This window comes from Leptonychotes weddellii, chromosome X (genome assembly GCF_054177405.1).
Source record: "Leptonychotes weddellii isolate Sample4059 chromosome X, ASM5417740v2, whole genome shotgun sequence".
Taxonomy (NCBI): domain Eukaryota; kingdom Metazoa; phylum Chordata; class Mammalia; order Carnivora; family Phocidae; genus Leptonychotes; species Leptonychotes weddellii.
Genome location: NC_138385.1, coordinates 51,596,355 through 51,616,518, shown reverse-complemented (window position 1 = coordinate 51,616,518; position 20,164 = coordinate 51,596,355). Strand labels below are relative to the sequence as shown.

General features: G+C 35.1%; 1 protein-coding gene across 7 annotated transcripts in view; it reads right to left on the bottom strand.

Annotated features, from left to right (window-relative positions):
• BRWD3 (bromodomain and WD repeat domain containing 3) overlaps window positions 1-20,164 on the bottom strand; it is a 192,385-nt gene that overhangs the window by 15,764 nt on the left and 156,457 nt on the right. For 5 of the 7 annotated variants that reach the window (XM_081808590.1, XM_006726913.3, XM_081808591.1 and 2 more), the window contains 7 exons: window positions 16,455-16,511; window positions 15,069-15,209; window positions 14,070-14,141; window positions 12,305-12,457; window positions 11,154-11,317; window positions 10,690-10,787; window positions 9,754-9,912 (listed from right to left, as the gene is read on the bottom strand). In XM_081808590.1, coding sequence (XP_081664716.1) covers window positions 9,754-9,912; window positions 10,690-10,787; window positions 11,154-11,317; window positions 12,305-12,457; window positions 14,070-14,141; window positions 15,069-15,209; window positions 16,455-16,511 — 844 coding nt within the window. The remainder of the gene's footprint in view (window positions 1-9,753; window positions 9,913-10,689; window positions 10,788-11,153; window positions 11,318-12,304; window positions 12,458-14,069; window positions 14,142-15,068; window positions 15,210-16,454; window positions 16,512-20,164) is intronic. The other 2 variants (XM_081808589.1, XM_081808592.1) reach the window with 1 other exon arrangement.

The following is a 20,164-nucleotide window of genomic DNA, read 5'->3' as shown; positions in this document are numbered from 1 at the left end:
GAATTAGAACAAAACTTCATATAGAAAAAGACAGGAAAAAAAAAGACAAGAGGAGAGAGGAGTTTGGGAAGATTGTGGAGTAGGAGAACCCTAAGCTCACCCTGTTCCATGTTTTCAGTAGATATCATCCACATCCAAGTCAATAAACAGGAGAGTGATCCAAAGACTGGAAGAACAAACTCCACAACTAAATATAGAGAAGAAGCTGCATCCAAAAGGTTAGGAATGTCATAAATGTGGAGGGAGACTCCTGCCTGGAGGAAGGTAGCTATGTGAGTGGAAATGGCAGAGAAATGGGGCCTTGCCCCAAGGAGCTCACATAGGGAAGACTAATCCCCATAATGTTTGGCCTTGAAAACCACAGGGGCTGAATTCCTGTGTTTGTTTAACCACTGGGACCTGGAGCCTGGAGCTTTAAAAGTCAGTTGACTCCACACTGGGCAACTCTGGAGGGTGAGTGATACCTGGGTAGCCACACTTAAAGAGATAGCAGATTGCACCAGGAGGCAACAGGAAAACAGGTTTATACAACCCCGGGGGCAAAAAGGAAACGTGTTCATACTGATTTTGGAGCATGTTGGGGGACTTCTCCAAAAATGAGGGAGCTGGCAGGTGGCATTTTCCTCCCCTGCCCCCTAGCATAAACGATGGGCCACGTGCAGGAGGCGGGACTGCACAGATACTTGCTACCTAACCCACTAGCAGTGCACCACGCCCACAAGTTCTCCTGAGGACTTATCCACTTCAAGCCTGCTGGCCTGGACCCTTGACTAAGGGCAAATTTTATTAACATTGTGGGGACTCACCCAGCCACCAGGTGCACAGCTGCCAAAGCACACCATGTTCAGCTGCCGAGCCCTGCCATGTTGCCTGGGCACACTGAGCCACAGACATCGTGATGCACCCAGCTACCCTGGTGCATAGACCCAGCTGCTGTAGTACCTCAGGATTCCAACTTAAAACTAGTAGACCAGCACAAATTTTGCTAACACCCCTGTCATGCCCCTAGTTCCCTGGAGGGCACACCCCCTCAGAGCTGGCCTGCCTGGGTCCCACTAATACCACAGAGAGCAGGCACAGCCCAGAAAAGGCAGAAAGTCAGTTCAGATGACTGTACTGAAAGGAAAAGTGACTCAGACACAACAGCAGGGCATAAACAACACACAAAGGATCCTCTCATGAAGGGCCAAGTTCTGGTGAACAGGGGACTCTGCACTGCAGGGCATTGCAGGGGCTCTTCTTCATAAAGTCACTACTTTCAAGAGCAAAAGACATAGGTGACTTTCCTAACACAGAGAAACAGACACAGAGAGGTAGACAAAATGAGGAGAAAGAGAAATTTATCCCAAATGAAAGAACAGGCCCAGGCCATGGCCAGAGATTGAAGCGAAACAGATATAAGTAACATGCCTGATAGAGAATTTAAAGCAATCATCATAAGGATCCTCAATGGACTTGAGAAGAAAGTGAAAGACATGAATGAGAAACTTAACACAGAAATAAAGAAGAACATAGCAGAGATGAAGGGTACAATAAATGAAATGAGAAACACTCTTGATGGTAGTGTGATAAAGAGAAAATTTTTAAATCATCAAGACAAAAGATAGTAACATAGAAGGAAAAATGCCTAAGACTAGCAGGAGATTTTTCAATGGACGCTTTCCTAGCCAGAAGGGAGTGGAATAGGAAAAATCTGCAGCCAAGAATACTCTATTAGCAAGGCTATCATTCAGAAGAGGAGGTAGAATTTCCCTTTCAAGAACTAAAGGAGTTTCATAAGCATTAAACCAGCCCTACAAGAAATATTTAAGGGGACTCTGAGTAGAAGGGAGAGACCAAAAGTTACAATATAAAGGTAGGAAACATAAAAGCAGTAAACATGGATATTTCTGTGAAAAAATCAGGCAAGGAATTCACAAGATAAAAGGATATAAAATATAACAGCATATATTTAAAGCATGGGGAGGGGGGTAAAGAATGTGTCCAATCTTAAGGATTATCAGCTTAATATGTACTTGTATATACAGAAGAGTATATACAAAGTATATACAAATGTACTGGTAACCATATATTAAAAACCTCTAATAAATATGCAAAGAATAAAGAGAAATATATCACTTAAAAAATCAGCAAGACATGAAAGAGAGAAAGACAAGAAAGGATCAGAGAAAATCTTCAGAAACAACCATAAAACAAGTAATAAAATAGCACTAAATACATATCTATAAGTACTTTGAATGTAAATGGACTAAATGCTAAAATCAAAACACACAGGGTGACAGAATGGATTAAAAAAAAAAAACAAGATCCATCTACAGTTGTAAGCAGCTTACAATGAGATTCATTTTACTTACTTATTTATTTATTTATTTATGGTTATTTCGTATTTATTTATTTATTTTTTTAAAGATTTTATTTATTTATTTGAAACAGAGAGAATGAGAGACAGAGAGCATGAGAAGGAGGAGGGTCAGAGGGAGAAGCAGACTCCCTGCCGAGCAGGGAGCCCGATGCGGGACTTGATCCTGGGACTCCAGGATCATGACCTGAGCCGAAGGCAGTCGCTTAACCAACTGAGCCACCCAGGCGCCCTCGTATTTTATTGGACTGATGCACATTTCACCATTTTTGAGATGTGAAGCTAACACAGGACTAAGAATGTAGAATGGGAAAGGGGGAGAAGCCATCCACAAATTTGACTAAACTAGAAAGGCACATAATTCTTTGGGTTAGAATTAAGGGAGAAACCTGTTCAGAGCTGAAGGGAGGTCCTTGGTTTCTATCAAAAAATCTCCTAAAGGCTCTATTAATACAAGGGTCAACTTATGGAAAAACACCCGAATTGCACAAAACCCCATTAGGCAGGAGAAATGGGCAGGATAGAGGGACGTGGGCTGTGGGGGCAGCCAGTCTGCAGCAGGGACAGAGGGCTGGGCTGGAGGCCATGGCTTGGGCCCAGGACCTGGAGGTAGGAGCAGACTGGGAAGAAGTCTAGAGGCAGAGGTTAGTGCATTCACCCAAAGCCAGGGCTTCCCAGATGGTCTCTAGGATGTGGATGCTTTCCTCAGACAAAGGAGATTCATTTTAGACCTAAAGGTACATGCAAATTGAAATTAAAGGATGGAGAAACATCTATCACACAAATGTATGTCAAAAGAAGGCCAAAGTAGCGATACTTATAAGGACAAACTAGTTTTAAAACAAAGACTGTAAGAAGAGACAAAAGATACTACACAATAAGGAATTCAACAAGAATATAAAACAATTGTAAATATTTATACACCTAACATAGGAACACCCAAATACATATAACAATTAATAACAAACATAAAGGAACTAATTGATAATAATACAACAATAGTAGGGGACTTTAACAGCACATTTACGTGAATGGACAGATCACCTAAACAAAAAATCAATGAGGAAATAATGGCTTTGAATGACATACTGAAACAGATGGATTTAACACATATATTCAGAACATTCTATCCTAAGACAGCAGAATATACATTCTTTTCAGGTGCACATGGAACTGTCTCCAAAACAGATCATGCACTAGGCCACAAAAGAAGCCTCAACAAATTCAAGAAGATCAAAGTCATACCATGCAACTTTTCTAACCACAATGCTATGAAACTAGAAGTCAACCACAAGAAAAAATGAGGAAAGACCACAAATATATGGAGGTTAAATAACATGGTATTAAACAATGAATGGTCAACTAGGAAATAAGAAATAAAAAATACATGGAAACAAATGAAAATGAAAACAGAATGGTCCAAAACCTTTGGGATGCAGCAAAAGTGGTCCTAAGAGGGAAGTTTATAATAATATATGCCTACCTAAAGGTGAAAGAAAAATCTTAAATAAACAACCTAACCTTATACCTAAAGGAGCTAGAAAAAGAAAAAGAAAACCTATAGCCAGCAGAAAGAAAGAAATAATAAAGACTAGAGGAAAAATAAATGATACAGAAACTAAAACAATAATAGAACAGATCAATGAAACCAGGAGCTGGTTGTTTGGAAAAAAAAAGATCAATAAAATTGATAAATCTCTAGTCAGAAGTACGATGAAAAAAAGAGAAAGGACTCAGATAAGTAAAATCACAGAGAGGGGAAATAACACCCACTACCACAGAAATACAAACAACCGTAAGAGAACATTATGAAAAACTATATATACCAACAAACTGGACAACCCTGGAAGAAATGGATACATGCCTAGAAACATATAAACTACCACAAGTGAAACAGGAAGATATAGAAAATCTGGAGATACAGAAACCAGCAAAGAAATTGATTCAGTAATCAAAAACTCCCAACAAACAAAAGTCTAGAGCCAGACGGCTTCACAGGGGAATTCTACCAAACAGTTAAAGAAGCGTAAACACTCATTCTCTTCCAACTACTCCAAAAAATAGAAAAGGAAGGAAAACTTCCAACTTCATTCTATGAGGCCAGCTTTACCGTGATACCAAAACTAGATAAAGACACCACTAAAAAATAGAACTACAAGCCAATATAATATCTTTGATGAACATAGATGCAAAAATCCTCAATAAAATAGTAGCAAAATGAATCCAACAATAAATTAGAAGAATCATTCACCAGCATCAGGTGGGTTTTATTTATGGATTGCAAAGGTAGTTAGTTCAACATTCACAAATCAATCAATGTGATACATGACATCAGTAAGAGAAAAGATAAGAACCATATGATTATTTCCATACACACAGAAAAAACATTTGACAAAGTACAACATCTATTCATTATAAAAGCCCTCAACAAAGCAGGTTTTGAGGGAACATACCTCAACATCATAAAGGCCATATATGAAAAATCCACAGCTAACATCATCCTTAATATGGCGAAACTGAGAACTTTTTCCCTAACGTCAGGAACAAGACAAGGACTGTCCACTCTCACCACTTTTATTCAACATAGTGGAAGTCCCAGACAAAGCAATCAGAAAACAAAATGAAATAAAATTCATCCAAATAGGGAAGGAAGAAATAAAACTTTCACTATTTGCTGATGACATGATACTGTATAGAGAAAACCTGAAAGACTCCACACACATACACAAAACTGCTAGAACTGATAAACAAATTTAGTAAAGTCACAGGATAAAAACATCAAAGTACAGAAATTTGCTTCATTTCTATATAAGAAAATAATCCCATTTATAATTACACCAAAAATAATAAGATACCTAGGAATAAACCTAACCAAAGAGGTGAAAGACCTGGACTCTGAAAACTACAAAACACTGATGAAAGTAATTGAAGATGACACAAAGAAATGGAAAGACATTCCATGCTCATGGATTGGAAGAACAAATATTGTCAAAATGTCTATAGTACCCAAAGCAATCTACACATTTAATGCAACCCTAATCAAAATGCCAACAGCCTTTTTTACAGAACTAGAACAATCCTAAAATTTGTATGGAACCACAAAGACCCCAAATAGCCAAAGCAATCTTGAAAAAGAAAAGCAAAACTGGAGGCATCAGTTTTAGACTTCAACTACATTACAAAGCTGTAGTGTTGAAAACAGTATGGTACTGGCACAAAAATTGAAACACAGATCAATGGAACAGAATAGAAACCAAGAAATGAACCCACAACTATATGGTCAATTAATCTTTAATAAAGTAGGAAGAAATATCCAATGGGGAAAAGACAGTTTCTTCAACAACTGGTGTTGGGAAAACTGGATAGCAACATGCAAAAGACAGAAAGTGGACCACTTTCTTAAAACATACATAAAAACAAATTCAAAATGGATTAAAGACCTAAATGTGAGACCTGAAACCATAAAAGTCCTAGAAGAGAACACAGGCAGTAACCTTTTTGACATTGGTTGTAGCAACTTCTTACTGCATATGTCTCCAGAGTCAAGGGAAACAAAAGCAAAAAGAAATTATTGGGACTACATCAATAAAAAGCTTCTGCACAGTGAAGGACATAATCAAGAAAACTACATGGCAACCTCCTGAATGCGTGAAGGTATTTGCAAGTGATATCTGATAAAGGGTTAGTATCCAAAATATATAAGAACTTACAAAACTCAACACCCCAAAACAAATAATCTAATTAAAAATGGGCAGAAGACATGAACAGACATTTCTTCAAGGAAGACATCAAGGCATCCAGATGGCAAACAGACACATGAAAAGATGTTCATCATCACTTACTGTGAGAGAAATGCAAATCAAAACTATAATGAGATACCACATCACACCTGTCAGAATGTCTAAAATCACCAACACAAGAAACACGGGTGTTGGCGAAGTTGTGGAGAAAATGGAACCCTCTTGTACTGCTGATGGGAATGCAATCTGGTATAGTCACTGTGCAAAACATTATGGTTCCTCAAAAAGGTACAAATAGAACTACCTTATGACCCAGAAATCACACTACTGTGTATTTACCCAAAGAATACAAAAACATGGGCGCCTGGGTGTCTCGGTTGGTTAAGCGACTGCCTTCGGCTCAGGTCATGATCCTGGAGTCCCGGGATCGAGTCCCACATCGGGCTCCCTGCTCAGCAGGGGGTCTGCTTCTCCCTCTGACCCTCTTCCCTCTTGTGCTCTCTGTCTCTCATTCTCTCTCTCTCAAATAAATAAATAAAATCTTTAAAAAAAAATACAAAAACATTATTACAAAGGCATACATGCACCCCTGTGTTTATAGCAGCATTATCAGCAATAGCCAAGATATGGAAGGAGCCCAAGTATCCATTGAATAATGAATGGATAAAGAAGATGCGGTACATGTACACACACACACACACACAGACACACAAAGACACATACACACAGTGGAATATTATTCAGCCATAAAAAATAATGAAATCTTGCCATTTGCAATGACATGGATGGAGCTAGAGAGTAATACACTAAGTGAAATATGTCAGTCAGAGAAAGACAAATACCATAGAACTTCACTCATATGTTGAATTTAAGAAACAAAACAAATGAGCAAAGAGAAGAAAAGAGAGAGAGACAAATCAAGAAACAGACTCTTAATTATAGAGAACAAACTGATGGTTACCAGAGGGGAGGCGGGTGGGGGGATGGGTTAAATAGGTGATGAGGATTAAGGAGTGCACTTGTCATGACAAGTACCAGGTGATGTATGTAACTGTTAAATCACATATTGTATATCTGAAACTAATATAACAGTGTATGGTAACTAACTGGATTTAAAATACGTTTTAAGAAAGGACAGCATCCAATGTGGCTGTGGGCATGACACCACATGTCTATGTCCTGTTTCTTCCATCCTCCATCGGCACCCTGCACCAGCACCCCTCATCCTTCCCAGGTCTCATGCACAGTGCTCCTGAGGGAGGAAATGCAGAGCATGGGAAATGTCTGATGCACATGGTCCTGTGGTGGTCTTTTTGTACACTCACCTTGTTTTATAGAAATAAATATTACTGGCCAAGTTCTCTTTCTTTGAAAAAAAAAAAAAAGACAAGAGATAACAGTTGTTCGCAAGGATGTGGAGAAAAGGGAAAATTAGTATAGCCATTATGGAAATATTTATGGGGGTTCCTCAAAAAATTAAAAATACAACTATCATTTGATCTAGTAACCCCACTTCTGAAAATATATCCAAAGGAATGGAAATCAGGATCTTCAAGAGATATTTGTACTCCCATGTTCACAGTAGCATTATTCACAATAGCCAAGATATGGAAATAATCTATATGTCTTTCTACAGATGAATGTAAAAAAATGTAATACACACACACACACACACACACACACTCACACCCCACAGTGGAATATTACTGAGACTTTAAAAAGAAGGAAATTTTGCCATTTGTGATAATATGTTCAGAGCTGGGAAGACATTATGCTAAGCAAAATGAGGAAGACAGGGCAAGAGAAATACTGCATGTCACTTATATATATAATTGTAAACAGTCATACTCATAGAAACAGAGTAGGATGGTGGTTGCTAGGGGCTGGAGGAAGAGGAATTGGGGAGACACTGGTCAAAGGGTATAAAGATTCAGTTATTCAGAATGAGTAAATTCTGGGTATCTAAGGTACAGCACGGTGATTATAGATAACAATACTGTACTGTACAGTTGAAATTTGCTAAAAGGAGAGATCTTAACTTTTAACACACATACAGGGTAACTATGTAGAGTGATGGATATGTTATAATTAGTTTAATTGTGGTGACCATTTCACAATGTATATATATATCAAGACATCAAGTTGCACATTTTAAATATATACAATATTTTATATGTCAGTGATATCTCGATAAAGTTGTTAAAAATAAATATCTGCTTTTAAGCCACCCAGTCTGTGATATCATATTGTAACAGCCCAAGCTGACTAATATAGTAGGCTAGAGACTAAGGTGATAGCAATAGAAACTGTAGACAAAAGGTTTAAGTTGTATTAGAGTTTTAGAATTCACAAAACTTAGCAACTGACTAGATATGAGGGGTAAAAGAAGTGTCTAAGTACACTGCAAGATTTTAAGTTGGGTGACTAGGAAGATGGTGGTGGCATTAACTAAAATAGTGAGTGCAGAAATAGAAGTAAGCTTGAGACAGAAAAGATGGCTAATAAGCACCCAAGGAAATTATCTTAGGAAGCACTTGGAAATGAGATGGGTAGAATAAAGAGATGTTAGGGCTAGATATGTGAATTTGGAGAGTCATCAGCATAAAGATGAGTGATATATTTATTAGATTATTTGTAGATGACCAAAAGAAAAAAAAAAAAAGCCTAAAACAAATCAAGAAACCTGTCGGAAACTCTGCATATAGGAGTTAAGTACAGCCAAAGAAAAGAAACAGAAAATATAGAAATGTGAGAAAAACAGAGATGTAGGATAATCCGGAAAGAAGCCTGGCAGTAGAGTTCCTAGAGGGGGTATTTAATAGTATGTAAAGATAGAGAAAATCGAGGAGATAGGGACTAAGGAAAGAACACTGGTTGGTTACTAAAGAGAACAAGTGATTCTGGGGAGAACAGTTTTGGAGAATGGTGGGGTCAGAAGCCAGACAATAAAGGATAAAGGAAGTTTTAGATGGAAAGAAAATAAAAGTAAGAAATATAAGCTATTCTTTCTAATTGCTTGACAGTGAAGGGGAGGGGAAAAAAGAGAAGAAAGTGGCATGAGTCAGCAACGTGCAGCACGATCAGAGAAGAGAATAAAGATACAAATTAGGAAAAATAAAGGTACTAATATTTTAAAGTAATCAAATGTTTCAATATTTTTCATATAACCAATTAAAATATATCTTTAGAAAGTCCATTTTTAAGTCATTTGATAGTTCAACAACAATGGATATGCTACTTAATCTTTCATTAAAATTTATAAAAAATAAAAACATATTTCACATATTAAACTGTATTAATAACAAAGGAAAAAACATTCCAAAATCACCTTTAGGTAGGTCTTATATTTTTAAGGGCTATCTCAATTTTAAAAAAGGGTTTGGTTTGAAATATCTCTTTTCCTCCCTATTCATTTCATATTTTATTTTAAAAGACCTAAAATATGTTTTGAAATAGTTATTGGAATCTGCTAATGGCCTGTTCCTGATTGTGGATATGAAATCCTATCTTATTCAAATTTATTTGACAACATTAAAATTGTCATTAACTATAATTAAGCTAATTTTTACTACGTAAATATATCAGCTTTTAAATGATTCATCTGCCATCATAAGAGAACAAAGAATAAATGCCCAGTCCATATTTATTTCCTACCTTGTTTAATTGGTAAAACTCTATTCCGAAATGATTTGGCTTTCCCTGGGTCATGGCTATTTCCACTTCGGCTATATCCACTGAAGCTCGATGAAGAAAATGGCCCATCCAGTTCATCATCAAGTAAATATAATGAAAGGCCTTCAGCAGCATCTGAAACTTATATTTAAAAAGACTGTAATATTAACATAATTATCATGTTTTCAGAAAAATTAAACAGGCTGTATTTTAAAACTATATCTCACTCAGTTATTGTACTCCAACATCAAAAATACAAGTTGTTTGAAGAGGGAAATATGAATGTATTGAGAACAAATGTTTCATCACATCATTAAGTTTTTAAGCACAGAATGTCAGAAAAACTTGTCCAAGAAAACCACCTCCCCAGATAACGAATCCTCAATTTTTGTGTTTGCAAATATGTTGTAAATGAGTGCTCTATTACAGAGTTAAAAATTATAGTTACAGAATTTTAAAAATAAGACACTTTATTTTTTTAAATTTTATTATTTTTAAATTATTTTTTAAATTTTATTTATTTGTCAGAGAGAGCACAAACAGGGGGAGCAGCAGGCAGAGGGAGAAACAGGCTCCCCACCGAGCAAGGAGCCAGATATGGGACTCGATCCCAGCACCCCGGGGTCATGACCCGAGCCAAAGGCAGACGTTTAACTGACAGAGCCACCCAGGAGTCCCAAAACTAAGAGACTTTATAATTCATCTAGTCTCAACACTTTCATTTTAAAAATGAAGAAACTGAATTCTATGGCCTAATGTCTTACCCAGGGCCACACAGTTAGAAGAATTGGGAATAAAATACAACTTTTCTACATCCAAATCCATTGCTCTTTGTACTATAAATCATGCTGCCTCTTCTACCTCTTTAATATCAGTATTAAATTGAAATATAGAACACTAAAATCAAAAGACATTTACCGGGAGACGAGAAAGGAGAGCTAGTCCTTGCATAAGACACTGAGGTATTCTGGTCAATTTTAGGCTGCAACTTCATTTGTTTCTGCTTCCCTTTGGGACTACAATTTAAAATATATAACAATGAACATTTTTTTTCTATTAGCAACATATTATGATAGACAGTATGATACAAAATGCTTATGTTGACCAAAGAAATGCCTTATAATTTAAGTGAAATGCTTCAAATTGGTAATATGACAAAGTTAAATTTCAATCATTAAAACTAAAAAAAAATAGTTTTTGGCATAATAAAATCCACATAAACAAAGCTTTGGGTTACCAACTCCAGCTTTACACAAGTATAAGAGTTCTTTAAAAATCTTTTTGATCTTTGGATCTTCTAAAACTATTCAATAAACTTTAAGAAATGAGGTAATATACATAAAATGCCTTAAAACATAAAATTCTACATCAGTGTAACATACCTAGGAGCTCTGCTACTAGATAATGAACTGCTGCTGCTTCTTAGACGTTTTCTGTATCGTGGCCTTCTCCTCTTCTGACTCTGCATTCCTGACTTATATTCAGAGATGATATTTTTAATATGATTTTCAAATAAGGCAGATAATCGCAGTGTCATGCTATAGATCTGAAAAGGTAAAAAGCAACTACTTTAATTATATGAAAATAAAAAGTATAAACATGCCTGGACTAGTATCAGCATTATCCTTTCAGACAAAATATAAGTGCAATTTCATACACTTGAAAAACTCTTCCTAAATAATTAAAATAAGATATCATTTTATCCTAGAAATTAACAAAGATTTTTAAAAGATCATATCCAATGTTGGGAAGGGTAGGAAAAAGATTCTTATATGTTGCTAGTGAGTATTTTAACTGGAACAAGATTCTAAAACAACAATTTGCATTATGTACCAAAAATATTAAAAATATATCTATCCTTTCAGTAATAATTTTGCTTCTGGGAATTTACTGTAAGTATATATCAGAGAATTGCACACACAAAATAATTATGTTCAAAGATGTTAAAGATGAAGGCCACAACATTATTCATGTAATATTAAAAATTAGAAACCACCTAAATCTCAAGCACCAGGGCACTGGTTAAATAACATAAAACAACCATACAATAGAATACTATGGAGACATTAAAACTGTTTTCAAAGAGTCATAACAACATGGGAAAATGTTCATAATATATAAGCTGAAAAAAGGCTTCAAAATATGAAACTTACAGTTTCAAATAGTATGTAAACATATGTAAATGGATATGTAGGAAGTAAACCAAAAGTGAAAAAATTATGCCTGCAGAAATTAGCGAAAATTCATCTTATATGAGGTGAAAGTGGGCAAGTATATATTTAGTGCACAACTGATTTAAAAGTTAATCAGATACCAGTGATTACAAAAACCAAAAAATATTATTACTAATTTTTTGTTCTTAAGATATTTAAGTTCTGACAAAACAAGGAAAATATCAAATATCAGTAACCATGTCATAACTGTAATATATACTTTTTTAGTAGTTTTAAAACTGATGAAAGTAAACTACCTGATATACATATATATGTAAATGCTTAAGTAATTAATCCACCTAATATTGTTTTTTTCATACCCTTGATTTTTTATTAGAGGTATAAGCTTTGGAGTTGCTGAATATTTGGCGAACGTCCTTATAAAATTCCAGAGGACTACTGTAATTTCCTGCTTCCAAAGTTTCTTTCACAGTGCTGAAGTCCATAGGAGTGTCTATAACATTTGGATAATCCTACAAAGAAGAATGTGTTATTAAATACACAGGCTGGGTAACAATACTACATAATACAATGGTACTGAGATTTGCATCACCAATCCACCATGAAATAAACACACTGCTTTTCAATCTGCCAACTATCTACCCCAATCAAAACCATTCATTTAAACAGAGTTCCTTTGGTAACTCAGGAAAACAGCAGGGGTCTTTGGGAGAGTCAGCCTTTACCCTGAAATCGATAACCATATGATTCTCTCAAAAGACAGAATAGAAAATGCACAGCCACTGGCTTTATCCCTACAGAATACATAATTCCATTTTTTGCTTAAAGGCTGAAGCAGCCTCCAATTCCCTGGCAAAGTGCTCAATGAAGGTAGAAGATGGGATTATTCACATATAATTAAATAGTTCCATGACACAAATTAGCTACATATTTCCAAGATATTCCCAGCTAGGAGGGCATTCTACCTAAAACGTCATTAGTTGAAGGTCAAAGTCAAACTGGCCATGTCTGTGCCTAGCATCTATAGTTTTGCTTTTTAATGAATATGACACTTGTGCTTCATTGAAGTCTGTAGTCTTGTAAATTTTGAATTAGTTTGATTTTGATTAGGGAAGGGAGAAGATTCTCTCTATTTTAACCTAGATCTGTCAAGTCTAGTTAAGATATGCCTACATTCATCATATGGAATGAAATCTAAAATTTATACTTACATATACCATAACCATCAATAAATAACCATTTTGGAGTGAAAACCATAGTATTAGATCCCACATCCCATTTAAAATCATTCAGTAACAATCACCACATTTCTTGCAAAGAAGCCAAAGAGCCAGAAGAATGGGCAGAGGGAAAGTATTATAAAAAAAGAGAAAATATTTTTCCAAGTGTAAGAGACCACGATTGCTCTTAATCTATCTTTAAAAATCTTTTTTGTCTTAAATCATAACAACCAAAAGTATATTCCAACATAGCATAGCTTATGAAGCAAAGATTTTCATAGAGGAAATATGTTGGAACTTGTGTAATGTGACCAAAACTCAAAAGATCCAGTAAGGTTGCTGAATGAAGTCCCAGTGGGTACAATCAGCTGCAATACAGACATACTGTGCAATTAATGTTTTCTACTCCACTTCAGTAACTTTAGATCTATAGAAACAAATAAACATGTATGCAGATGCCACAAAGAACACACCTGGAAACACATGTTGATTTAAAAAACAAAAACATAGGGGCACCTGGATGGTTCAGTTGGTTAAGTGTTCAATTCTTGGTTTTGGCTCAGGTTATGATCTCAGGGTCTTCAGATCGAGCCCTGTGTCAGGCTCCCTACTCAGTGAGGAGTCTGCTTTTCTCCCTCTCCCTTTGTTCCTCCCCCCCTGCTCATGGTCTCTCTCGCTCTAAACAAAATAAATAAATCTTAAAAAAAAAACCTTAAAAAAAAAAACCACAAAAAACAAAACAAAAACATAAACAACCAAAAAAATCAAAGATAAAAAGAGAGTGAGAAGAGTTGGAAAACAGCTTTACGAATTATAAAAGTTTCATTTATAGTATGGAAATTTTAAAAAGTAAAACACTGCAAAAACAACCAGTGTATGTCTTTTAAGAGAATACTAGGTCTACCTCAGAAAGAGATGGATCTTGTCTTTCTGGGACAACTGACTCTGAGGATTCTCCCTCTTGCTCTTGATGGCCCTATTAGGGTAAAGAGGATATATTGTATCTCCAGACTACTACAACAAAATATCAAGATTTGCAATGCAATTATGATTTTAAAAGCTTTAAGTTCCATAAATAGGAATTAGGTTTTTACTGACTGTACTTTAAGATGAAGGAATTCTACATTCACCATTGTCCTCTACTACGAGAAACATAAGACTAATTTATTCTACTCAAACTCCCTACAAACAAAATGAGCTTTGTTGAACATAATTCTGTTTTTTATTTTAATATTTTTCCCAACTAAAACCTGTGTATGCAGAAAATATTTATGTTTACTAATTTCAGAGGATGGTCTGATGCATTTCTGAAATACTGCTGTAACTCTTCTCTGAAAAAGTTAAGACAGATTTGCTATCTACACTAAATGGTCATTCAACACATAAATAGATACACTCCCAAAAAAAGAATCCTATAATCTAAATTCTCATGTTTTTATCTTTTATGAAAGGTAATACGGCATACATTGATTACTCTAAGTGATCATATTGGATAACACATTTAGTATAAATTAAACAGGGCTGACATATGTTACCAGGGGTCTCCAGTGAGTAGAAATGTATTAGAAGTTAGCAAAACTTATTAAACAAATATCCAAAATGAAAGCAGGAAGGAATTGCAAATATATTTAGATTCAAATTTGGTTCACAACTATATAATTTACACACAAAGTACATGACTGGAATTTCAAAGTCATGATTAATCACTCTACCCACTTTCACAATTAAAAGATATACAAGAAAGGAAGGAAGAGGAAGGAAGGAGGGAGGGAGGGATGAAGGAAGAGAGGAAGGAAAGAAGGAAGAAAGGAAAAAAGGGGAAAAGTAGCTTGTAACTAGATTTTAGCATGTACATTTGTGGGAAATTACATATTGGCAATTATTTAAACAAGTGTATGTTTACTGGATAAGAAAGATGATCAGCTGGCTGTCGAAATGGCTCTGAGTCTTCACGTTCATAAATGAGGCTCAACAGTTCTTTGCATTGTTTTCTCCAAGCATCAGGATTACACTTTAAAGACTGTCTTCTGCCTCGGCATTTGACCTGTAGATTTTAATAGAATTATACATAAAAGCTCTTTCCTTAACTATTCATTGATTTTTCTCCTGTTTTCCTATGCTAATATATCTATGTAACATAGAGGAGGTGCTACTTCAGTTTCTTAGTTTAGACATCATTCTCCCTGACAAAAATATATACAATAAAAATTAGACAGTATATGCATGGAAATAGCAAGAGTTCTAGTATTCTAAATTTTCATTTTAAGAAAATCTGAACCACAAATAAAACACAGAGGAACATTCTTTTTTCTCTACAGGTTAATAATCTTAATGCCTTAATATTTGCTGGTAGTTAAATATACTTGACAGTGGCATTATAATTTTCTCAAAACTCAAATATATATTAATACATATTTATCTATATATTTATATATTATGTATTTGTGTGTATATGTGTATATATATCTTCGTTGTGTGTGTGTGTATATATATATATGTGTGTGTGTGTGTGTGTGTGTGTATATATATATATACTGTTCTGTATATATATGTATATCCTTTGTTGTCATGGTACATTCTAGTCTTTACCATTTGATGCCTTTTTATATGATTTCTTTCAGTATTTCAAAGAAAATTTTCCTTATATAAAACAAGTATTTGTCTAATTACCATGGAGGGAAGTGTATAGAACAGAGTTAACATAACAGATCTGAGGCTGGCATCTTTACCAGGGCTTGCTTGTAAGGTTGGCCTTTGGTTGGCATTCTGGATACTTGGCACTTGAACCATTTCCTAAATACTATAGGTGGTTTGCTGTGCCTATACTGTATAAACAATGTGATCTGTACTGAACACATGCTTTCCTGACTTTTCCTATGCTTTCTTGCTTTCTGGGAGTCTGTAATCTTGGTATGTGCTAGTCAGATGGTGTCTATATAATCAGTTCCCAATAAATTCCTTGGGGTCTGAGTCTCTAATCACATATATATTGCTAAATTTTTATTGTAGGAGAACAGTGTGCTCTGTATGGCCCCTCAAAGTAGGGAGAAAGCATAAAGAAGCCTACACATGGATTCCTCCAGATTCTGCCTGTGTTTATTTCCCTGTGATCCAGCTCTATATCCTTATTATGTCACTGTAATAAACCTTAGCAACGAATCACAAGTATATATACTGAGTTCTATGGGTCTTTATAGCAATTCTCCAAACAGGTGGAGTTGGTCTTGGGGATCCCTGACACAGGAAGCCTGAAAATTTTTCTTCTCAGCAGGTTATTTTATTCACTCACCCTTCTTCCAGATGAAGTACCAGGACCATCTGAATCTAAATCAACCAATTCTGTATCCTAAAATTAAAAGGGAAGAGTGAGAAAAGATGTTAAGTTATATTCAAAGTCTTACAAATTTGATAAACATTTACAAAGAAATGGCAAATACAATCACAATTAACTCCCTCATTGGAGCAGGCAGCAGGCAGAACAAAGTTTGAGGTAACAATTACTCCAAACTTTGCCTATATGCTAGATACAAACTGAAAAATATATTGGGAGAGGAAGAGTAAACAAGGTTTCTCTTTAAATCAGAACAGGAAATGAAGAAAAAAGTATAGTGACTAGTATCTAAAGTTATACCTAAAGTTAGTATTTAAAATAACTTATTCTATATGACATGCTACTTCAATATATTATAATCATGAATTACTCATGATTAATCTTTTACTATTTCAAGAAATACATCTATTTTCTATAGGGAAATATGAATGTGTATTAAAACTTAAGATTCAGTTAAGTATCGCTCTGAGCAATAGTTTTTTAATACAAAGAGGCAAGGCCCACACATCATTATTCAGCTGGTGGTGGTAAAGCACATTGGTAATGCCTAGGAGAAAATAAAAGCTGCTCATGAGCTACTGGTACTCCATTCTAATAAAATAAATTTGAATTGCATTTTATTTTAATTTTCTATTTTAACCCAAAGAATGCTACTCTGAGGACAACAACACCCATTCATCATAAAAATCTCAATAAACTAGGTGTAGAGGGAACATACTTTAGCATAATAAAGGCCATATATGACAATCCCATAATTAACATCATGATCAGTGGTGAAAAACTAAAAGCTTTTCTTCTCAGAGCAGGAACAAGACAAGAATACCCACTCTAGCCATTTCTATTTGAGATAGTGTGGAAGCCCTTGCCACAGAAATTAGGCAAGAAAAAAAAAAATACATCCAAATCATAAAAGAAGTAAAACTATGTCTATTAGCAGATGACATGATACTACATATATAAAACCCTAAAGACTCCACCGGAAAACTGTTAGAACTAATAAATGAATTCAGTACAGTTGCAGGATGCTAAATCAATATACAAAAATAAGTTCCATTTCTATACACTGAGGACTATCAGAAAGCCAAATTAAGAAAACAATCTCATTTATAATTGCATCAAAAGAGATAAAATACTGAGGTATAAATTTAACCAAGGAGATGAATGATCTGCACACTAAAAACCATAAAGCATTAATGAAAGAAATTGGAGACACAAATAAATAAAGATACTCTGTGGTAATGAATTGGAAGAAATTAATATTATTAAAATGCCCATATGGCTCAAAGCCATCTACAGATTACATGCAATCCCTATCAAAATTCCAAGAGCATTTCTCACAGAAATAGAAACAAACAATCTTAAAATTTGTATGGAACCACAAAAAAGGCTCTTAATAGACAACACAATCTTGGGAAAGAAAGACAAAGCTGGAGGCCTCACCTTTCCTGATTTCAAGCTATATTACAAAGCTATAGTAACAAAAACAGGATGGTATTGGCATAAAAAAAAAAAAAGATATACAGATCAATGGAACAGAATAGAGAGCCCAGAAATAAACCCACATATGTATGGTCAATTAATGTACAACAAAGGAGCCAAGAATATACAATTGGGAAAGGATAGTCTCTTCAATATGTGGTGCTGAGAGAACTGGATATTCACATGCAAAAGAATGAAACTTGACCCATATCTTATACCATATATTAAACTCAACACAAAATGGATTAAGGACTTGGATGTAAGTCATGAAACCATAAAACCCCTAGGGGAAAAAAAAAAACAAAACACAGGGGTTAAGTTCATTGACATTGGTCTTGGCAACGAATTTTTTTGGATTTGACAAAATCCAACGGCAACAAAAAACAACAAAAACAGAAGTAAACAACTGGACTATATCAAACTACAAAGCTTCTGCACAGCAAAGGAAACCATCAACAAAATGAAAAGGCAACATACAGAATAGGAGAAGTATTTGCAAATCTTGTATCTGATAAGGGCAAAATATATAAAAATATCATACAACTCAATAATAAAAATAAAATCCAATTTAAAAATGGGTACTGGGGGTGCCTGGTGGTTCAGTAGGTTAAGCAGCTCAGGTCATGATCAGGGTCCTGAGATCAAGCCTCACATCGGGCTCCCTGCTCAGTGGGAAGTCTGCTTCTCCCTCTCCCTCTGCTACTCCCTCTGCTTGTGCTCTCTTGCTTGTGCTCTCTCTCTCTTTCAAATAAATAAATAAATAAATAATCTTAAAAAAATAAAAATAAAAATGGACATTGGAATTGAATAGACATTTTTACAAAGACATCCAAATGGTCAACAAGTACATGAAAAAGTATTCAATACCACTAATCATCAAGGAAATGCAAATCAAAATCACAATGAGATATCACCTCACATCTATTAGAATGACTATCATCAAGAAGACAAGGGATAATAATTGTTCATAAAGATATGGAAAAAAGGAACCCTTGAACTCTGTTGGTGGGGATGTAAACTGGTATAGCCACTATACAAAACAGTATGGAGATTCCTCAAAAAAGTAAAGATAGAACTATCATATGAGCCTGCAATCCTACTTCTGGATATTTATCCAAAGGCAATGAAAACAGGATATCAAAGAGAGAAAGATGCACTTACATATTCACTGCAGCATTATTCACAATGGCCAAGATACAGAAACAACCTAAGTGTCCTCAACAGATAGATGGATAAAGAAGATGTGATATATATATACACACACACAATAGAATATTATTCAGTCTTGAGAAAAAAAAGGTAAACCTGTCATTTGTGACAATGTGGGTGGACCCTGAGGGCATTATGCTAAGTGAAATAAGCCAGAAAAAAAGTCAAACTCATAGAAACAGAATAGAAAAGTTGTTGCCAGGGCCTGGGTGATGAGAGAAATAAGGAAAGATTGGTAAAAGCAAATTTTCAGCAAAATGAATAAGGTCTGAGGATCTAAGGATCTCATGTAAAACATGGTGACCATAACTGATAACACTGTATTGTATAATTGAAATTTGCTGAGAGTAGAACTTAAATGTTCTCACACACACAAAAAAAGATAAAGTTGTTGAATTACATTTTACTTTTAATTTTCCATTTTAACACAAGGAGTGCTTCTCTGAGGAGTAATTCTTGCTACATCAAATCCTGAGTCAAAATGCATTTATATGAAAGGTCAGAGAAATTATCAGAAATAAGAATGATAAATTTTTCATTAGTTTCAGGAGGATAATATCTAACTGAAATATCTGAGTTTTCCTTATTATATCAATAACATTTAACTCTGATAATACAATGTTATACAGTCAGATACGTTTTCAGGAAAGAGTAAAAAACAACACTGGGACAGAGAACAAACTAATGGTTGTCAGAGGGAAGGGGATGGAGTTGATGAGCAAAATGGGTGAAAGGGAGTGGGAGATACAGGCTTCCAGTTATGGAATGAATAAATCACAGGAATAAAAGGCACAGCATAGGGAATACAATCGATAATATGATAGTGTTGTATAATGACAGATGGTAGCTACACTTGTGGTGAGCATTGCATAACATGTAAAGAAGCTGAATGACTAAGTTGTACACCTGAAACTAATGTAACATTGTGTGTCAACTATACTCAAATAAAAGAATTAAAAAACAAATAAACAAAAACAAAC